At 58.5% G+C, this 21,668-nt stretch overlaps 1 protein-coding gene across 1 annotated transcript in view; it reads right to left on the bottom strand.

The window, feature by feature from the left end:
* Nucleotides 1–21,668, bottom strand: part of ARNT2 (aryl hydrocarbon receptor nuclear translocator 2) — a 146,024-nt gene that overhangs the window by 54,376 nt on the left and 69,980 nt on the right. The window contains 3 exon segments of the mRNA XM_042987902.1: nucleotides 9,726–9,811; nucleotides 10,071–10,136; nucleotides 13,059–13,161. Coding sequence (XP_042843836.1) covers nucleotides 9,726–9,811; nucleotides 10,071–10,136; nucleotides 13,059–13,161 — 255 coding nt within the window.

Below are 21,668 nucleotides of genomic sequence, written 5' to 3'. Positions count from 1 at the left end.
GAAACTCCACCAGAATGTGGAAGAAGGGGATAAAGAAACCAGTGGAAGCGGGAGGGGGCAGACGCGGGAAATCGATGTGGCCGCAGGTGTGAGCGGGGCAGGCCGGGAAGCAGCAGCGACCTGGAAAATCTAGACGAGCCCCCCACGGTGAAGACAGAGTCGGGGGGGGGGGTGGGTGTCAGCCAGGACCAGTTACAATTAATGAAAACAGACTGACACTGGATGCCACCCGAGTGAAAGTCTTGAATTCCGGGGATAACTACAAATGTCACAGCGGGACAAAAGGGAAGCAGGCCGCCCAGAACAGAAGCCCGTCTCGGGCCCCTTCAGGCAGGGAGCCCCGCGACCCGCGAGTTCCCAGGAGCAGCCACGTCGAGGGCTTGTGAATGGTGCCCCCACTCCCCCTTCTTGAAGAGGCCTGTTAAGGGTCACCGTGGCACTGAGGCAGGACATAGAATAACGGAGGGAACCCGGCCTGGGGGGGACGAGGGTGAGCAGAGCAGTCACGGGGGGCCGAGCAAGGGTGGGCGACCGTCCTGAGAGACGATGACGTAAGACAACGACCGAGTACCTGAACTCTGTGCTATGGATCTGCGCACGCATAAGGGGAGCCAATCTCGCGTGACCCTTGAACCCGCGGACTCCGGAGTCGGTCCTGGGCTGGAGCCCGGGCCCCACCAGCCGTGCGGCCAGCCCGCACCTGCTTTCCCGGCACCCCCGACCCCTTGCCATCAGCACGGCCTGGCTCCGACTCAGGCAGCCCTGTGGCTCCCTGGGTGAGTCTCCTCCGGTCCCCGGGCCTCCGGGCCCATCCCCGCTCCCCCTCCGCTTGGCTTCAACACGCAGAACGATCTTTAAACACCGGCAGCGGCCTCAGCGATGCTCAGTGTAGAGCAGGCTCCAAACCCCGGCCTGGTCCCCGGACGGGACCCCTCCTGCCCACGCAGCGTCTCCCCCTCCGGCCGCGGAGAACCGCACGTGGCTGCCGGCCCAGCACCCCTCCCACCGGCAGAAAGCAGGGCGCCGCGGCAAGGGCGCATCCGCAAGCCCAGCGCTCCCACTTGCCGGCTGGCAGCGGCACCGTGCGTGCCCTCCGGTGTCCCGTCTGTGCCGCGGGGATGACGACGGGGCCAGCACCTCCGGAGGGCGTCGTGAAAGCTCAGCAGCCTAAAGCACACAGGGGACCTTTCCTAGAGCCTCGCTCATGGCGAGCACTCACCAAGGGAGCCGCGGTCGCTGTTCAACCTGCAGCCCCCATCCATGCTTTCCCTACACCTGCCAGGCTTTTTCTCGATGAGGAAATCCCTCTGTCTCCCTCCTGTCGACATTCCTGCTCGACTGTGACTTTCTGCCTGCCGGCGAGGCTTTCGGGGAGGGTCGCCAGAGCGAGCAGGAGGGCACTCCCAGCAGACGGGCTCTCCCCTCTGTGCCTCCGTTGCCACCCTTGACCCCGGGCTCTGCTGTGACCCGCACGCCTACCTGCCCCCTCCACTGGACCGGACCTACAGGGGCAGGAACTGGGCCCGACCAGCCTGAGGGTCCCCAGGGCCCAGCCAAGTGCCCGGCCCGTGGTGGGAACGGAAGGGCAGCTTTGCCCCGAAAGGCCTCGCGGACCACAGCTCTGGGTCTCAAAGCAAAGGTCACGGCTCTGCCGTCTGACCGGGGCTTCAGACCGAGGGGCCGAGCAGGAGACCGAGGCTTGATGTGCAGACGCAGGACAGGGTGGCCGCGGGTAAGAGACAGCAGGGAGCCGGCCGCCGCCTCGTGGGCCGGTGGCCTCGATTCAGACAAAGCAGCTTTTGGAGATTTTCAACCGGAGGCACATCGTGTTCAACGAGCAAAGCGCAAGAAGCGTGGGGCTGCTCGAGGTGAGCGGGCGCAGGGGCGGAGCCGTCTGGCGAAGGGACAGCACCAGCCTGGCCACCGCGGACTCTAGCCGAGACCCCCAAACACCTCGGCCTCTGGCACGCCGTGGCCGAGGCTCCCTGACCGGCCGGCAGCAAAGTGAAGGCAGGAACCGGCCTCACCGCCGAAAAGGCACGCGGGCACCGACAGCGACCCCCGTCCTGACCTCGCGGTCCGGGCGGGAGCAGCCGGGCCCTGCTCGGGCTCCCCCTCCCCCGGGCCCGACCGCTGCTGCCCTGTGCGGACACAGTGCCCCTTCACCAGAGGTCTCCCACGGGTTGCCAGGTGACGACCCAGGCAGGTCAGAGGACGGTCACCGGAACAGAGGCTCAACTCTGGACGTCCGTCTGAAATGCAAGGCCACAGGGCGATGACGGCCCGGTGGGGGCCACAAATAACGTCTTCCCAAGGTCAAAGTCTCCTTCGGGCTCTGGACACACCTCACGAGATAGAAAACGCAACCCGTTCTGGGCGCTTCTTCACCTGCTCATTCTGTCGAGCACAGCCCGCGTCTTCAGACGAAGCAGCTGCGGGATTTGGCAAGGGGACGGTCTTCGGACCCCCGCCTTTCCTCCCTGTCGCACCCCAAACACTTCAGGTGAAACGCACGCGGTACACAACGCAGCGAGGCGAGTCACGAAGGCCTCTGGACACGCCGAAGTGCGCTGTGCTGTTCCTGTGCAGCGTGGGGTCGGCGGCCCCAGGCAGGGCTCTGAGCGCACACCCGGCAGGCTCGCGGGGACGCGCGCGTGCTGCACGCGGCTTCCCCAGGGTCCTTCCCGAGCCCCCGGTCTGCTCCGTGAGGTCCGCGTCTTCGCACCTTGAGAGACTGCCACGGTCGGCAACTTTGGTGCTCGGGAAATCTTCATCCTTTCTAAGCACGTCGTGGTTTGCGACTAAGGAGCTGGGGGCCGCGGGGACACGACTCCTGGAGAACGTTCACCAGGCTCCGTGCAAGCGGAGAGGGAGCTCCTCCTCCCGGCCTCCGGCCCCGTGACCTGATTCTAGGGTGAGTGTGCCAATGACCTCACTCCAGCCACCTCATCCAGGGCAGATGACTGCTTCTTCCATCTGAAAAGATTTCTGGAAAAGCAGGTCCTAGAAACGCCTTTGGAAATTCTGGCAAGAAATTCTTTCCCACGTCCACTCCCTAGGTCAACTACTCTCGTCTCGTTCATCCTTTTCACTCCTTCTTTTCATCCATCCGTCCGTCCAGTCTTCTTGAAATATACCCTCCGAGCCCGGTCTGGGCTAAGTCCTGGGGCAGGAGAAGGATGCAGCCTGAGCTCGGTCTCGAGTCTCAGGGGGAGGCACAAAGTGTGACACGTGCTAAGAATGTAGTTATCCACCAAGGAACGAGCAGCACAGCCTCAGGCTGGTTTGACGCAGGCTTGTTTTCCAGAAGCTCTACGTTCCTAGGGGCCAGCAGACGAATGATACACCGTGAGACCAAACCAAAACGCAAACAGAAAGGCACCATTTCTGAACTCAGTACGAACCACTCGCTCCGACTGTCCGCAGCGTGCGTTAGAAAAGTCACAGAGACTTCTTTAAAACGTCATGGTCTCTGATTACGAAAGTCATGTGGTAACTGGGCAAACGTAGGAGCGAAGAGGAAAGAAGAAAGTAACCAGCGCTCCGCTCCCCGGGAGTGACAATGGCTCACGCCGTATGCACACCTCGTCAACGCACAGATGACACGACTCATTCACACCCGAAAGATACACGTGGGTCACGACGTTTATTCTGTAGAAGCTGCTGGCCTGACCCTTCGCAGCTCGCCGCTGCGTCCTTAAGCGTCCTTCGAAAGCAGGCCTACTCTGCGGCCGTCCGGTACTCCACCAAATGGATGTTCCGTGCTGTTTTTTAAGCCCTTCTCTACCACTGAGATCTGGGCCAATTCGAAGCTTCCACGGTTACAGACGATGCTTAAACGTGCCACACACGTCTCTCTGATTGACTCCCTGGAGTCAATCCCTAGAAGCGCGAGCCCTGTATGTTGAGGAATGTGCTTTTTAAAGCATCTGGTGATACGGCCAACTTCCCCCTCGGAAGGTTGGCGCTGATTTATAATATTCCCACCAGTGGTACATCCAAGTGTCCATTTTCCTGAACTTTACCAATGCGGTGTATTCTGTCTTTTTTGTTTTAATGTTTTTATTTTTGAGAGAGAGAGAGAGAGAGAGAGTGAGCGGGGCAGGGGCAGAGAGAGAGGGAGACACGGAATCGGAAGCAGGCTCCGGGCTCCGAGCTGTCGGCACAGCCCGACATTTTTTTTTTGTCTTTTTGACTTTTTTGCCACTCGATAGGTAAGAGGAGACAGTATGAAATTATTTTCATTTGCAGCTCTGACCAGAAACTAAATTTTCCCCATTTGTTGAGCGTGGAATGTATTCGTATTTAGAGCTATTTTTGTTGTCCTGTTCGGTCCTTTGCTCATTTCTCCCTATTGAGTTAAAAATCTGCCTTTTGGTAATTTTCCTCTTTTGGTCCAAATTGTGCCTTCTGGAACTATCCTTCGTAAGATTAATTCTTCCTTCATATGACACCCCCTCAAATACTTAGAGACAGAAATCATGTCTCGCTTTCTCCAAGATAAACACCCCCGGCTCCTTCAACGCCTTTGCACATGGTGCGGTTTCAAGGGCGGTCACTGAAGGCTTCATGCCAAGTCCTACTGGCCCCGTGACCCCGGGCACACAAACACTCGCAGGCACGGACCCACACGCGGCTCCAGAAGGGCCTGCCCTGAGTCACCTCTGTGGGCTCTGGGTACAGTCACCTGCCTGCACCCCGGGCCTCAGACTCCTCTCTCCTGCTCACCCACAAGGACTCTGCGTTAGACTCACCATGACCATGGCAGTTCTCGTGATGTTGCAGGCGTGGAGCCCAAATACGGTGGTCAGAAGGAGGGCACTCTGAGGCCAGAAACAGGACGGGGAATTTGCCTGGTATCGTAAGAGTGACGAGTTCAGGAGAGGAACTCAGGAACGAGATGGTCTCCTGGAACAGGGGTCCCAAGGGCTGGACTTGGTACTGACCCACACTGCGAGGAGCCTCCTCCAGGAAGCTCTCCTGTCCCCGGGGGGCATCAGGCTCCCCCACCGTCCCCGGGGCGGGCCGTCTCCCCACACCCTCCTGCATCATCTGTGCGCGTGCTGGCCCCCCAGCCACACGGCTCCATGCTCCCCGAGGGACGGGCCCGTGTCTGGTGCTCAGCAGCGGGCACAGGTCAGGCCATCGCGCGTGCTCCCTGAGCCACGCTGCTGCGCAAAGTCTCTCTCCAGGCTGTCCACGCCTCTCCTCTGGTTTGCCTCTCGTCAAACAACCTTCCAATGCAAATCTGGCCTCACGGCAGCCTCAGAACCTCACGGGATCCCCGGACGACGGGCGTGAGCATCCCCATCAGAGACGGGGAAGCCCCGCGGCATTATGGGTCACACCCGGTTAAGACATCAGCCTGCAAGGACTCCCACCTTCGCCGGGGCTGGTCCGTTCTCGGGCCCCATCAGGACTGTTTCTAGATCTACAGAGCTGAGGTCTGGGCTCGGGACACCTGTGAAGGCAGCTCGCTCAAAGTCTTGAATCTAACTGGGGCCCTTCAGGCAAGCAGCACCCTGATAATTATGTGTGTTATGATTTATACAGGAAAGAAAAATCTATAAATAAAAAATACACAATTTAAAAGTATATAACACATGCACGTCTGTATGTCGAACTGATATATATGTATATATATGGCAAACATTAAACACATCCGACTCTTGGGGCGCCTGGGTGGCTCGGTCGGTTAAGCGTCCGACTTCGGCTCAGGTCACGATCTCGCGGTCCGTGAGTTCGAGCCCCGCGTCGGGCTCTGGGCTGACAGCTCGGAGCCTGGAGCCTGTTTCAGATTCTGTGTCTCCCTCTCTCTGACCCTCCCCGTTCATGCTCTGTCTCTCTCTGTCTCAAAAATAAATAAACGTTAAAAAAAAAAAATTAAACACACCCGACTCCTGGAATAATTCAATTAAACTTCTATGACCTATTTAACCTCCGTTGGTATCACCTGACGCGTCACATCTGGATTCCAACAAAGATTTACAAGGCGTGCTAAATGGCAAGAAAAAGCACAGCCTGAGGAGACAAAGTCAGCATCTTAACCGGACTCCACTATGACACAGACTGAAATTGCTGGACAGGGAATTTAAAATAACTATAATTAATATGCTAAGAGCTCTAATGGAAGAAGCAGACAGTAGCAAAACCGGATGGGTAACACGAGTGGAGGGGCAGAAACTCCAGGAGGAAACCGAAAGGAGATTCTAGAAATAAAAAACACCGTCGGAGACTCTTGGTTTCGGCTCAGGTCACGTTCTCACCGTTCGTTGAGTTCGAGCCCCACGTCGGGCTCTGCACTGACAGCGTGGAACCTGCCTGGGGTTGTCTCTGTCTCCCTCTCTGTCCCTCCCCGGCTCTCTCACAAAATAAATAAATAAACTTTTTAAAAAATTCAAACAAAAAACACTGTTGGAGAAACGAGCAGTGCCTTCAACAAGCAGTGCCTCATCAGCAGACTGGACGTCGACAAGGAAAGAATCAGTGAGCATGAAGATCTGTCGACTGACACTCCCAAAACTAGAATGCAAAGAGGAGAAAAGAGTGAAAAGATCCAGAACAGAAGACGCCCGAGTCGCAACACAATTTCGAACGCGACATAATACGCGGGCAGTCGCGATCCCAGGAGGAAGAGAAAGGAGACGGAACAAAAGAAATATGTGAAGACACAGCATTCAAAAATTTCTCCTTTTTTTAAAAAAGTTTATTCATTCTGAGAGACAGCATGAGCGGGGGAGGGCCAGAGAGGGAGAGAGAGGGAGAGGGAGAGAGAGAGAGAGAGAGAGAGAGAGAGAGAGAGAGAGAATCCCAAGTGGGCTCCATGCTGTCACGGGGCTTGAACTCATGAACTGTGGATCACGATCTGAACGGAAGTTGAGAGTCAGGTGTTTAGCCAGCTGCGCCACCCAGACGCCCCCACGAATTTTTCAAAAGTAAGGACACCAAACCACAGACACAGGAAGCTCGGAAATTACCAAGCGGTATAAATAACCAAAAACCAAAATAAAACGAGCTTCTGAGGCATGTAATATTAGAACTGCAGAAAAGCAAAGACAAAGAGAAAAAAACCTTGAAAGAAGCCAGAAAAAAAAAAAAAAAAGTCCCACACGGGCTACAGGAAAACAAAGGTACCAGTTCCGTGAACTTCTCGTCAGAAACCACAGGAACAAGGAAGGCGTGGAGATCTGAAGTGCTGGGGGAAAATCAGGCCAACCTAAAACCTTAAACCCAGCAGAATTATCCTTTGAGAGTGAGGGAGAAATAATGAACCTGGGAAAAACAAAAATAGAGACTTCACCCCCCGGCAGAGCCGTCCTGCGGTAAATGTTAAAAGAGGTTCTTCAGGAAGGAGGAGACAATATGGGTTAGAAACTCGGATACACATAAAGGAAAAAATTAAGGGGAAATACATTTTTTAATTTTTGTTATTTTTATTTCAACCTAATTTTTGAGTTTACTTATTTCTTTTGAGAGAGAATGGGGTGAGGGGCAGACAGAGAGGGAGAGAGAGAGAATTCCAAGTGGGTTCCATGCCATCAGTGCAGAGCCCGACTGGGGGCTCGAACCCACGAAGGGTGAGATCATGACCTGAGCCAGGATCGAGAGTCGGATGTATAACCGACTGAGCCACCCAGGCGCGCTTTTCTTCTTAATTGAGCTAATATATTTCCGTGTGTTCCCGGCAACAACAGTAACAATGTGCTCATGGGTAAGTGTAGCCCATGAGAGCGGTGTTGTGGGAGAGGGAGGGAGGAAGGGAAGCTGAGTCCAGGGACCCTCGCACTACCCACAAAAGCAGTACAGTATTATTTGGAAGTGGATTTACATTAGTTGTAAATATACATTTCAACTCAGGGCAAACAACAAAGATATTTTTAAGGAAATATTACTGACATGCTAGGAGAGACTATGAGATCCTACAGAACGTTCAGTGGAAACCAGGGAATGCACAGAGAGGGGAGAAGAAAGAACAAATACACGGAATAGAAAACACGGTAGGTATTGAGTAAACTATATGAATAATCCCATTAAACGTGAATGGTTTAAATACACCAATTAAAAGTTGTATGGTCGGAGTGGGTAAAAACACTGGAGCCAGCAACACATCTATAAGAAGCTCACTTTAAATATAATGACACAGGTTAGGGGCGCCTGGGTGGCTCAGTCAGTTAAGCCTCCGACTTTGGCTCAGGTCACGATCTTGCGGTCTGTGGGTTTGAGCCCCGTGCTGGGCTCTGTGCTGACAGCTCAGAGCCTGGAGCCTGCTTCGGATTCTGTGTCTCTGTCTCTCTCTGCCCCTTCCCTGCTTGCACTCTCTTTCTGTCTCTCAAAACTGAATAAAAGTTAAAAAAAAATTTTTTTAACGATGACACAGGTTAAAAGTAAAAAATGGAGAAAAACACCCCATGCTTACGCCAATCCAAAGAAAGCTGGAGTCGCTGTATTATTTTCAGACAAAGCAGAATTCGGAGCAGGGAAACTTATGAGGAAGAAGGAAGGGCATCACACACTGACAAAGGGGTCACTTCTCCAAGAAGACATAAAAACCCGTAGCGTGTATGGACCATACAACAGAGCATCAAGAGATGAGAGGCAGACGCGGGCAAAACTGTGGGAAGGAACAGGCAAGCCCTCTCTCTGTTACAGTTGGAGACTTCAACACGCCTCCCTCAGCGATCAATCCATCGAGCAGGTGAAAATCAATAAGGACACAGTCGTCCTTCACAGCGTTATCGATCAACCTGACCTCGCGGACACTTAAATACTCCATCCGGTAACAGCAGAGTCGCAACGTTCTCCAGCAGACCGGGAACGTTCCCAGAGCCAGACCACTTTCGGAGCCATCGCGGGGACGCAGATGGTCGACAAGACGTATATTCCTTTGCTTAATAACAGATTGATTAATAACTCACATGCCATAAAACCCGCCATCTTCAAGGGCACAAGGCAGTGGTTTTCAGATCTGTAGACTTGTGCAACCGTCACCCCATCTGATTTCAGGATTTGTCACCTAGAAAAGAAACGCTGTACCCGGGACAGCCACGCCCCCCTTCGTCCCGCCGCCCAGCACCTGGAAACCACATGTCTACTTTCTTCCTGGAGGGATCTGCCTTCTCTGGGTATTGCACATAAATGAAATCCTATCACGGGTCACCTTGGGTGTGTGGCTTCTTCCGCTTAGCGTGACGCTTTCAAGGTGCACGGATATTGCAGCACGAATCACTTGCCCGCTTCCCCTGTTGGAAGTTTCTTGGCGGACGAACGCTTTCGGTTCTCCCGCGTGCCCCTGGGAGTGGGGTGGCCCGGGCACACGGCGGCCAGGACCGGCCCTCCGGTTTCCAGAAGCAGCCGCACTGGTTTACCGCGCCTCCTGCGCGACCTGAGGGCTGCCAGGGCTCCAGCTCCTCGCCGACGCCTGCCGCCGTCTGTGGCACCGTCCCGGTGACAGTGACAGCTGTCATTTCAGAGGCCACCACGACCTCACACAGGGCTCCGGTGACAGACCGCAGGAAGCGGCGGAGGCTCTAAGCACCCGCGCAGGATCGCTCTTTCCAGAAACCTTTGCTCCCGGAAGCGGGACTTGCCCCAGTGACAGAGATCATCACGTTCTACGCACAAAGAACGACGAGCGCATCTCTCTGCCTCTTTGTGGCACACGCTCCCGACGGGAAGGCACAGTCGGGTGAGGGCACCCAGCCGCCCGGGAAGAACGCACGGCTTACCTGCGGGGGGCCACGCCTTGATGTAACCCGTGCAGTGCACCACGGCGTACTGGGCCTCCCCGTCTTTCACGGGGCCAAGGCCGTTCCTGAAGAAAGAGCATCCGTGAGACGGCTTTCCGCACGAGGCGGGAGGCAGGGACGCCGGGGTCACGTGTGCCTCGGGGGCTTGAATTTCGCCCTCCCGGCACCCTGATGTCCCTCCTCCCCCGGCAGGTGCACCCAGCCCCCTCCCTCCCCTCAGCCCCGCACGCGTCCCACGCCCCCCCCCCGGCACCCCAGCTCAGGGCGCTCATCACGCCCTCCCCCCCACGCGGCCCCTGTCACACGTCGCCAAGGCTCACTGACCTGAACCTTTTCCTCATGGTGGTTATTCTGTTCAGCGGCAGGTGGTCCAAAGGAGCGTTCCCACACCTAGGATTCGGTAAAGGCTGAGGATGAGTAAAGCCCGAAGCAGGCGTACGGGATGGCCCTGCGGTCAGAGAGCCGCTCTGATCGATGCTGGCGCTCTGACGCGGGCTCGCGCACCTCCGGTCCCCGGCTGTCACCACGGCCGGGGGAGCGTGACCCACCTGGCGATGCAAAGCCCCCCTCATCTCCCCCCCCCCCGCCGCAGGCCGGACCCCTAAGAAAGACTCCAGGGGCTCCCGGTCACGTTCGGGGTCACGCAAGCAGGGCGGTGGGGTCTCTTCGGGCCTCAGCAGAGCCATCAACGCAAGACGCACGTTGCCCGCTGACAGAAGGACGCATGTTCCCAGGCTGCAGCTGCGGCCGCGGCCGCGGGGACCCTCCCTGCCCCTGCAGTGTCCCGTCACTGGCAGCGACGTAACCGCCTCAGCCCGCTGACGGCAAAGGGCAGAGTGGGGGCGACGGAGGCCCTTCTCCGGGAGGCGGGGGCCGGGAGGCGACCTTCTCCACCGCCCCTCTCAATCCCCCCCAGGCTCTGAACATCGAGGGTCGCCCTGCCACCAGGGTCCGGCCGGTGCTGTGTGTACCCATCCTTCCATGTGCTTCCGTGTCCCGACTCCAGGGCAGGTAACGCTCTGGACATCTACACACTCCGTAGGGCACAGAGGAGAGGCCAGCTGTGCTCTGAGACCGGGGACGGCCACCCGCAGGTGCATGTCCCCCAGCAGGGACGACCCGGGACCGCGCCACCTGGCCAGCTGGCATCCTCCCAGAACGAACCCGCTTTATTGGGAGGACGAAGTCAGGCGCTCGGCAGAGGGCAGAATTGCCTGCCTCAGAGGGCAGTCACGTCCCCCAGAGGGCACCGGGGCAGGGCGGGGCTGCCTGACGTGGCCTGCAGGCAGAGTGACGATGGCACAGAGACGCAGAACCGGGTGTGGTGATGTCCCCGGGGAAGGCGTTCCGCAGGGGGCCGCGTGGTGCTGGACTCAAAATCCGGCAGGTGCTGCCCCCGCGCCGGGGTGGGCGTGCTCTGCTGATGGGGCGCTGTCCGCGGTTCTGTCCCCGGGACGGTGTTCTGTCCCCAGTGGCCTCCAGCACACGGGCACCCTGCCGTCCCCGTGCCTGTCAGCGGACTGAGAGCACTCATCCACACAGGCTAATATGAACTCAGATGCAGTGATCGTGTTTTCCGTCGCCCGAATGCCGTCGTGTGACCTGAGGCAGGTGTCGAAGGGAGTTCCATCCCATCTTCCGCAAGAATGGAGGGGCGCTGGCTCGGAGGAGAGGGCAGCCCTCCTCAAGCCCTCTGTCGGCTCCTGGGGCCCAGCGCCAGGCTGGAGGGCGGGTCTCCCCTCTGCACGGACGGCCCTGACGAGTCACAGGTCCGGCAGCAAACGGGAGGAGAGCGACATCTGTGCTGAGCTCCCCTGAGCCAGCCTGGGGCTGTCGCACAGCTCGGCAGAAGCTCAGAAAGGGCAGGAGACGGCCGGGCTCGATCAAGGTCGGTGTGGGGTCCCAGGGACTCGAGGACAGCCTGGGAGACCACGAGCCGGGCAGCGGGGACAGGCTCCCGTGCCAGGGAAGAGAGGGCGGAGGCCGCCCTGCCACCTGCCTGCAGCTGGGGCTCCCGAGGTTTCTCCTTCTGCGGCGGGGATGCCCCGGCCCTCGTGTTCAGGACCCCTCAGGAGCCTCTGCGGGGAGCACGCCTTCCCTGCAGGAACGTCCTTCACCCCCCTTCCCTGCCACCGGCCCGCAGCTCCGTCTGGGGCTTGTTGGCCCCTCCTCGCCCCCCTGCCACAGGAGCGGCCCGGGGGCTGAGGCCTGACCTCTCCTCCAGCCCCGCCCACCTCCCGGTGACCTCATTCAGTCTCCAGGCTTCGGGGAGCATCTCGGTGACGGCGGTCCCCAAGTCCGTACCTTCGGCCCAACCTCTCCCTTGCATTCCAGAATCCCGCGTCCAGCCGCCTCCTCACTCGCACCCTTGTTCGTCCCCCCTGCGGGTTTGTCCCCCCCACACAGGCAGAGTGAGTTATTTAATGTGATTCAGAACGTGTCATTCTTACGAGAAAGCTCAGGGATTTTGTTTGCTTTACTCAGGGCTGAACCCCGGCCTGGCGCAGGCAGGCCCTCGATAGATGTCTGAATGAATGAATGAATGAATGAATGAATGAGGGGCACTGCCTCATCTTACAGCTCCTGCAATTCCACGTCCCGGCAGATTCGACTCACCAGGCACCCCCGCCCCACCCCTACAGGGCCTGGGGCTGAGGGTACAGGGACTCTGAAGCCTTGTTCTTTCTTCCAAGGGGACAGAAAATTCTCTAATTACCCCCCAGTTCAGTCACTCCTGCATTTCCTCCACACCACGCGTTAACCACGTACACACTCGGTGTAGATCGCGGGCGGCTCAGAGAAGGTAACTCCAAGCCCCTGTCCTCAGGGCAACCGTTGCTGACTCACAGAGCCCAGGCATTTCCACCTGAAGCATCATGCGACAATCTAATAATTAAACGCTAATGAAAACGTGTGCTTTGGCACAGGAGACACAAAAGCGTACAAAATCGACCCATCTTACATAAAACGTGTTGACCAATATGGTGCCTGGAGGGGTTGGAGTTCAGAAGGGTCCTGAAGGACCGGGAGAAAGTTGGGACCCAGCCGACAGGGCAAGCCAACCCGGGAGGGGGCAGGGACGGGCAGGAAGTCAGACAAGGTGGGTGGGAGGAAGGGGGACGCGGCGTCCGAGGTGGACCACGGGGTGTGCAGGCTCACGTGCTGCAGCCGGGACCACGGGGTTTCACCTCAGCAGAGCCCGTCAAGGCTCCTACTGGTGGAGCAGAGGGAGCGGCCGCCCACTGCCCGCCGCCCGCCGCCCCGCACAGACCTCATCTACCCGCCACCCACGGCCCTCCGCCCCGCACACACCTCATCCTGCAAATGAAGGACCTCCGCGAGCCCATGCACATCCTCATGGAGGACTGCTGTCCCTCTTTCTTCACCGTCCCCGTCTTCAGGTCCAGGATCCGGCCTAAGCGAGAGAGGGACACGTGTGAGCCTCTGCCTCGGACGAGGGCGTAGGGCGGGGAGAGCTTTCTCCAAACGCTCTGCAAATGAGGGCAAACGGGGCTGCACGGATCGTTTCTTGGATCCCCAACATTCTCGGGCTGGGAACACCGCGGGGTCACAAAACCCGTACGATTCTAAATGCCTCGTCTTCTTCCGAGGACAGTCTGTACCTGCTGTCCCTGCTCTGTCCTAGGACACCACCTGGAGTCATTCCGACTCGGTTTCTCCCCCATCATTTCACGGAGACACGTTCGCCACGGTCCCCAGCTGCCAACCCCAGCAGCCGCTGCCCGTGGTCTCCTCTCCTCTCCGAGGAGACCCCAGCTGGGCCATCCTCTCTCCTCCCGCCGCGCACCCCTACCGGCTTCGTCCACGGCCGGGACACCGCCTCTGCACCCCACGCCTCCGGCACCGGCCCCTGCAGCCCCTCCGCCCCAGCCCGAGACCACCCAGCACCACCCACTCCTCCCCGACATCAGCCAATGCACCCCCGTCAGCGCGGAAATCCAGGTCAGAATTCCAGACACCATGTGGGAGTCCTTCCCGCCCTCCCCTGCTGCACCCCCATCGGTCTCTCCACCTCCTCCCCCTGCCTGCCTTCCCTCAACTGACACTCGCTGGCTCCCAACCTCCAGCATCCTTTCTGTCAGTGCCCCTGTCCCAAGGCCGCCAGCTGTGTAGACAGCACACATCTGACTGCCCGCCTGGGCTCCAAAGCGCATCGCTCACAGGAGCCCCCGGCAGAGCGTCTCGGCACGCGGCCCTGCCCGCCACCGCGCCTCGTTTCCGCGACACTTCCCGTCACCCTGCCCGAGAGAGATGTTGTGGGAACCACCCGTCTAGTTTGACACGTTCTAGAAGGCACATTTCTTAAAAAAGTTAACAAATAGGTGAAGTTGCTTTCAGTAATAGATCTGCAGTATTACCATTTCACCGTGTAGAGCACTAATGGGCAATGTCTCATTTTTTTCTTTTTTTTTTCAACTATTTTTTTTTTTTTTTTTTTGGGACAGAGAGAGACAGAGCATGAACGGGGGAGGGGCAGAGAGAGAGGGAGACACAGAATCCGAAACAGGCTCCAGGCTCTGAGCCATCAGCCCAGAGCCCGACGCGGGGCTCGAACTCACGGACCGCGAGATCGTGACCTGAGCCGAAGTCGCACGCCCAACCGACTGAGCCACCCAGGAGCCCCAATGTTTTATTTATTTTTGAGAGAGAGAGAGACAGAGCATGAACGGGGGAGGGGCAGAGAGAGAGGGAGACACAGAATCGGAAACAGGCTCCAGGCTCTGAGCCATCAGCCCAGAGCCCGACGCGGGGCTCGAACTCACGGACCGCGAGATGGTGACCGGGCCGAAGTCGGACGCTTAACCGACTGCGCCACCCAGGCGCCCCCCTTTTTTTTTTTTGAGAGAGAGAGAGAGTGCACACATGCACGTGCGTGACCGAGGGAGGGGCAGAGAGAGGGAGACAGAGAATCCCGACACAGGGCTCGATCCCACGACGCTCGGATCGTGACCGGAGCCCAGATCGAGTTAGACGCTTAACCGACTGAGCCCCCCGGGCGCCCCTCATTCTTTCTCTCTGGGTCTTTGCAAGGGATGTGTCTCTCACACACGGGGCACATCTCCGCTCCAACGAGCCTGTTCCGGGTGCGTGGCGAGCACACGTGGTCGGTGGCCCCTGGACGGGGTGTGCGAGCGGCTCCAGACACGGTGCCCCGCGTGCGCATCTCCCGGGGCCTCACGCCTCACACGTGTGCACGCGCAGGCCTTTCTGCCAGCTCACGCCCCATTCCACGTGAACTGTCATCCTGGTGAACGGCTGCTCGTTGTCCAGGGCCAGCTCGGGGGTCACGACCCCGGGGAGTCTGTCCCCGGCCCCCGGGCAGGGCCCCCCGCCCCGTCCACGTCTTCATTCGCCCGCTCGCCCGCTCAGTGTGTATCCGATGGCTTTGCCGCGCCCGGCATCTTGTGAGGCTCCGGGACCCACGCGGCTGCGAGCACGGACACCCTCCCCTCACGTCCCGTGGAGGAAACCCGTCTGTGACACCCGTCACGTTGGACGGCGAGGACTTACCCGCCCTGCGCTTGAGCTCTGTGCCTCGCGGGCCGGGACCAAGTGCGAAACGTCCCAACACGGCTGAGAGCGCCTGGAAAACCGTACTTGCCGGTTGAACTGAAACCGTTTGTATCCGTCCGGAAAGGGCTTTTGCCCCAAGTGGGCACGAAGGAACCAGCTAGTACGAACGGCTTCCTACCTACCCGTTTCCCTCATCCCACAGCAGAGCACTCACGAAGAGACACGCATCCATCACCCCCGCCTTGCTCCCTCCGCGGAAGAAACGCCGCGTCCCCGCCCTCAGCGGGCCCTGTTTCGCGACCAGGCACCTGCCTCCCGGCCGCTCCTCCCCCTCTTCCTCCTCTTCCTCCGTCCGGCACTCAGACACCCTCACATCTCCGTCATGGTGGCGGGGGAGGGGGCAAACAGAAATGGTCCCTGTCCTCGACCTGCACGTCCCTCTTGGACGTTTCTCCCCCAGGGCGCCTCTGTCTCCTGCCTCTCCTTTGCTGGTTCTCGGCCCTGGGGGGCTCCTCCCCCCCCAGTCCTCCCCCTGTGGGCCGGGACCCTTCTCCCTCGCTCTCCGCAGGACCTTCAGGGGCTCTTTCGGCTGCCCCACGCCTTGCGTGCCGATGACACCAAGGCGGCCTCCCCAGCAGGACCTCTCTGGGAGGCTCGTACGCGTCCACCTGCCGTCGGGGCCTCTCAGACACTTGGCGCTCCGCGGGTCCAAGACCAAACCCGCGTTCCGGTCCAGGGCGCCCAGACCTTCCCTGCCTCCCGCAGGCCCCGTCGCGGTCACCAGCCCACCCCTACCCAGCCGCTCAAGCCAGACGTCCAGTGCCAGGGGCACAGACCTGCTTCGATCGCGCCCCCTTCTCTTCCCGCGCGACCCTGGGCGTGTGACCTGTAAAATGAGGGTCGCAGGAGTGTCGCCCCCCGACGCTGGCGTGACGAGGAAACCCGCGGACGCCACAGAGGGACCAACACCGTGTGTGGCTCAGGAAGTGCTCTAGAAACGCTTACTGAGTCCGGAACACGGAGCGCTCACGGCGCATCTGAGGAGCCGCCAACACTCTGTCCCTCCTGCCCCCCTCCCCCCGCACACCTTCCCGCGTCCGCGTCCCGACGCCCTCAGCCCCCTGCTCGTCCGCGTGGGCAGCCGACCCGCCCGGCCTCACCCCCTTCCACCCGTCGTCCGCATCCCTCAGAAGTCTCCACTTCCAACGCGAAACGGCCGGGCTCGGTCACTAGGGTGACCCTGGCGCTCAGCTTTGCTGCTCTATGCTTGCTTGGTTTGCTTTCCCTTTTCCGCCAACGGAGGCTTAAGACCCGGCGCTCAGGACACACACAAGGAACGCACGAAGCGCGAGGTTCCCGGGAAACTCAAAACAAACGATCGTGTCCCGCTCCTTTCATGCTCCCCGCTACGGATCCCCAAAACACTCCAAGACCTGCAGCCCTCTGCGAAGGCGCCCCCAGATCTGGCCTCTGCTCGCCTCTCTGGCTGCACCTGCTGCACCCCTGCGTGCCCCTCCACCCACCCCCCCCCCCCAATCCCGCCCGGCTCAGAGCAACTCGCTGTCCCCGTCCGTCCCCATGCGCCACTCCGGGTCCTGAGGCCCTGGCCTCCCCAGCAGCTCCTCCTTCCCTTTGCCTGATGACCTCCCATTTCTTGTCACAACTTACCCAGGCGTCACCTTGCCATCATTTAATAAATATTTACTAAATGCCTCCAGTATGCTAGGCACCAATAAAAGCACAAAGAGTTACACAGGCAGAAGCCATTATATAATCTCGAGGGTGAACAGACAGCAAAACCCGAAGAAGAGAAAACAAGGGAGGGAAGAGACCACTGTCAGGTGGCGATAAATGCTACAAACAAAAAGAAAGCAGAGAAAGGGTAACCGCGCGAGCAGAGACCCGCCCCTTTGCGATAAACAGTTGAATGGATTTCTATCACTTGAAACCCAAAGCGCTGGGCTCACCGCTCCCAACAGAGAGGAGGGAGTAGAGAGCACGTACAGCACAGGTGGTCACCTCCCGTCCCCCCCCACCCAGCACCTGGGGGCCCCGTCTCCCTGGACCAGAGCCAGCTGGCACTCAAGGGCTGGAGCAGGTGCCTCGCCGGCCGGCCCTCCCAGCACCCTCAGCGGCAGGGACGCTCCAGCCTCTGCTTCCCAGGGGACCGGCCCTGCAGGGTGAACGGCCCCCTCTGGACACCAGCCCTCCGGGCGCTGCCGGCCCTGCACCTGCGGGCAGGACGTGTCCACCAGGATTCGGCCCCAGCGAGAGGCCCGCCCCCCAGGCTGCCGGGAGCCCCTGCCCCGGTTTGACACCTGTCTGTCTCACTCACAGACGGCTTCTTTTTTGCGGCTGTTTTCGTTGTAAATTGTCACTTGCTTTATCATCGACCAAATGGCACACGGTTTCAGCTGTGAAGCGGGCCAGCGTGAGAGTCTGTCAAATTCCAAAGTGGGCTCTGAAAATAAATCACAGCTGCGCAACACATGAGCCGTGGAATACGAGGAAATGAAAAAACACATTTCCATGATCTGCTGTCGTGACCCCGAGAGGCAACCACTCCCACGTTTACCTCTCCGTGTGCTTCTCCGGTTTCCGTGGGCACGATGAGCCCCCTTCCCGGGCCCCTCGGGAGGAAAACGTGCTCAACTTCATACAGTGGGTGTTCCTGAAAGGCTGTCCGGAAAACTGGAGTTTTGACAAATTTGAAAGCAGCGGGGACGTATGGAGGCAAGCGGCCCCTCGGAGCGGAATCCAGGCCGAGGCCGGCGCCTTCCAGGGTCCAACCTGCTCCCCGGGGGTCAGAGGGCCCACTCTGCAAAGCCACTGTGGGGCGGGCCCACCACGAACCCCGGCCTGCCCCGCCGTGGCCGCTGCTGAACTAGAGACACGAGGCCACCTCTCGTCCCCGCACCCCTCGCCCACGCCCCGTGCCCCTGCTCCCCTCCCGCCCTCTCTCCTCCACGGTGCCCTCTGGAACGCGCACCCCTACATCCTCAGCACCGTACAGAAGCGATCACTCCCCCCGGGGCGTGGGTCCATTCTCAGAGCAGGCAGGGCACATGTGACTCCGTGGCCAGGGTGCCAAAGAGGCCCCGGCCACCTCCACACAACCAGCAGCTGTGGAAGCATATACTTCTCTGGATTTGGCGCACAGAGGGGAACCGTCTGGGACCCAATGGCATGGCCCATTCCGGAAGGAAGGGGCAGCAGGGCCCGGAGGCTCGGCCCCCGCCCGTGGGGGTTGTGGGGGACGAGCAGCCTGCTTGGCGTCCTCTCCGTGGGAACACGGGACCAGACATGCCTACTCTGAAGGTCACGTGAACACCCAAAGACGTACACGTGCAAGGTCAGTCAACCCCCTTCAGGAACCAGAGCATAAGAGCCTGGCGGGTCCAGGAGGCACTTGCGTGAGCCCCAAGATGGCAGCGTCCTGGCCTGGAGCCCCACGGTCGGGGAGCCTCCCCTGGTCGGCCCGGCCCCTGCCTCTTGGTTTCTCTGAGGGAAGAGGGCATTCTGGAAGGTTCTAGAATACAGCCCAGAACACCATCTCAGGCTAAAGGGTTGAAGAACTACTTGTTTTCCTCTTAAAATGCTTTTACTGTAAATCCAAAGTGATCTCTTGGAAAAATCAAATACACGCATACATACACACACACAGTAAAAACCCCAATCTTCCTGTCCAGAGAAAGAGACTATCGACACCTGGGCCTATTTCCCGTCAAACTTTTCGTGTGCATGTCTGCTCTTTCTTTTAATTAATTGAGGCTTCATGGTCTTTATTTTTCCACCTTATGTCACAACAGAAACTCATAAAATGTAATCATAAACATTATTTGAAAGGCTCTATAGCATCACTTTGAGTAGACAATTTACTTTCGGACATGAAGCTATTCCCAGGGCTTCCACACGGCAAATAATGCCGTGGCGAGCAACTGGGAAGAAAAATACATCCACACCATGTCAGGGTAGGTTCCCAAGAATGGAAATCCCGCCTCCGGTGACAACAGGCTGTCCGTACCAACACCCGGTCTACTCCAGGCTCCGAGTGAACCGCGGACGGTCCTGCACGGAGAGTGTTTCCACTCTATGAAACGGACAGAATTATGGCACATCTCAGGCTTTTCGATGATAATTTTTCTAAGTCTAAAGCGTATAGGGTTTAGAACAGGACTCGGCAATCTACGTGTTGACATCTGTGACATCTGACCCCAAAGGGGCTCACTGTTACTTAAATATTTATTGGATCACGGCCACAGCCGTCACGGCTCCTCTCGTGCTACAATGGCAGAGCTGAGCACGTGTGAAAGACACTGTAAGACTCACAAAGCCAAACCTACCGACTACCTGGCCCTCAACAAAAAACCATTTGCCAGCTCCCACTTTTAGAAGAATGATCACAGATGCCAACACAGAGCACAAAGGGTCCTTCTGTAACTGTTTTCACTAAGCTGATTTTTAAGTATTATTTAGATCAGCGGTAACTTTGAAAAAAAAAAAAAGAAGAAGAAGCAGAAAAGAAAAAGAATCAGAAGTTTGTGTTGGATCAGATCACAAAAGAAAGCTCTGTGCTCATAAAACAGCTCCCCAGGCTACAGCAGAAATACAAATATAAATGAGAATTATTTCATCAAAAGAATCCTTAAGAAAACTGGAAACATCTTATCTCGGTTTAAAAAGAAGAAACCCCAAGATAGCAAAGGAGGAAAACATGGGAAAATTATTAGGAACAAAGGCAAAGCGGTGGCCCCGTGATGGACACTATTTGATGCTGTTCCAAAGACGTGTGGCCCCCGGGATGGGGACCAGAGGCTGGACGGGACTTTGGTTGCTGTTCCAGTGACAGCGTGTTCTTGTTCTCAGAGGCTGACCCCGGCCACGTTAGCAGCTGTGCACACAGGAACAAACACCCCCCGGCACGTGGGATCTGCTCCAGAGCGCGAGCCGCATCGACGGAGCCTCCTGCGAGGGAGCTCGGGTGCGTTTCCCTCGTATTTCGTCCTGGCTGGCAGGTGTCTGGGCACGACCGAGGGCACAGCCACACCAACGCTCAAGTGGTGGCCAGAACGGTTTTCTTCTCGCACCAGATGAAGGGGCTCTGGGTGGGCAGGACACCCGTCGCCCCAAGCACCCGGGCCTCCCCCAGCACAGTGCTGTCCTGCTATTTCTTTATTGTGACTGTCACAGCATTTGCCACCTTCTTGTCTGAGCCCGCCTCCCCGGCCGTGATGATTGGTTGAGGGCTGGGCCCCTGGCACACGCTGCACCAATCACAGCACCTCGTTCCTCCTCTGTCCATAGTGACCGGTCCCCAAACTTGGAAAGGATCCAGCCAGGCCAGTCAGGGTCCCCCACGGGCCAAATGTGAGCATTCCCACCTGTCCTCTCTCTACCCTTTTCTTTAGGAACCTGAGCTCAGCCTCACGGAGGACCGGACCGACGGCAACGAGACGGACTCTAAGAAAGCCGTGAAGGTGCTGCCTGGTGAGAGTGCCATCACGGTGTTCAGATCCTTGGTGCCACCAACCCCCAGCCCCCCACCTTGAACACCCGCTTCTGTCACTTGCAAGCAAACAGCCCAGACGAATGCAACCCTCTTTGGCCTTTGACAGAAGGAAGGACAAGGGACAGAGGGCTCCTGAGGCTTTTCCTAAGGGCGGGGCACGACACAACAGTTTGTGCGCGTGACCCCGTGAGACCCCATCACGACCCCAGAAGTGGGGTCACGGTGAAGCCAACAGGCAGGAGGAGAAGGGCACTGACTGGGAGGGGCCGGCCTCCCGGGGAGAAACCCTGTCTGTGCCGCCCAGACGTCCGGGAACTACGGGCACATGGAGATAATAAGACGCAGACCGACTTAGGGGAGGCTCCGCTGTTGTTCCTAAATTCTCCGTGCGCAGTGCAGCCCCTCACTGTGGCGGCCCGGGCACAGACACCCCACGACCCCCCTGCTCGCGAGACCCGGCCGTGTGGTCCCCGAGGCAAACTGAAGCCCAGAGACACCAGAAAACTCAGCCAAGACTGGCCTCCTCGTGGGGATCTGAGGAAGGGTCCTTGCTCCCAGGGCAGCCGCTGCTCGGGGACTTGTAGCCCACCCCTCCCCCACAACCAGCGGAGAGCAGGGTGGGCGAGCAGGGTGGGTGGGGGACAGGGGACAGCCGCTGCAGGGGTGGATCCCAGGGTGGTGGTTTTTCCCTCTTTTGTAATTCGTGTGTTTATTGCTTTTCCGGTTTTGCCTGCATTTTGGTAGGAGCCTTTAGGTCACGCCATCCCGGGGACACTCCTGAGGGGTCTGCACCCACTGTGGGTGCAGTGACAGGGCCTCAGCACCCCCGGGGCAGGCACAGCCAGTGACCAGGCTGGCGGGGCTGGCCGGGGGCGGTC

The sequence above is a fragment of the Panthera tigris genome, chromosome B3 (genome assembly GCF_018350195.1).
Source record: "Panthera tigris isolate Pti1 chromosome B3, P.tigris_Pti1_mat1.1, whole genome shotgun sequence".
NCBI classification, from domain to species: Eukaryota; Metazoa; Chordata; class Mammalia; order Carnivora; family Felidae; genus Panthera; species Panthera tigris.
The sequence above is the reverse complement of the archived record's forward strand: the minus strand, read 5'-3'. Positions and strand labels throughout refer to the sequence as shown.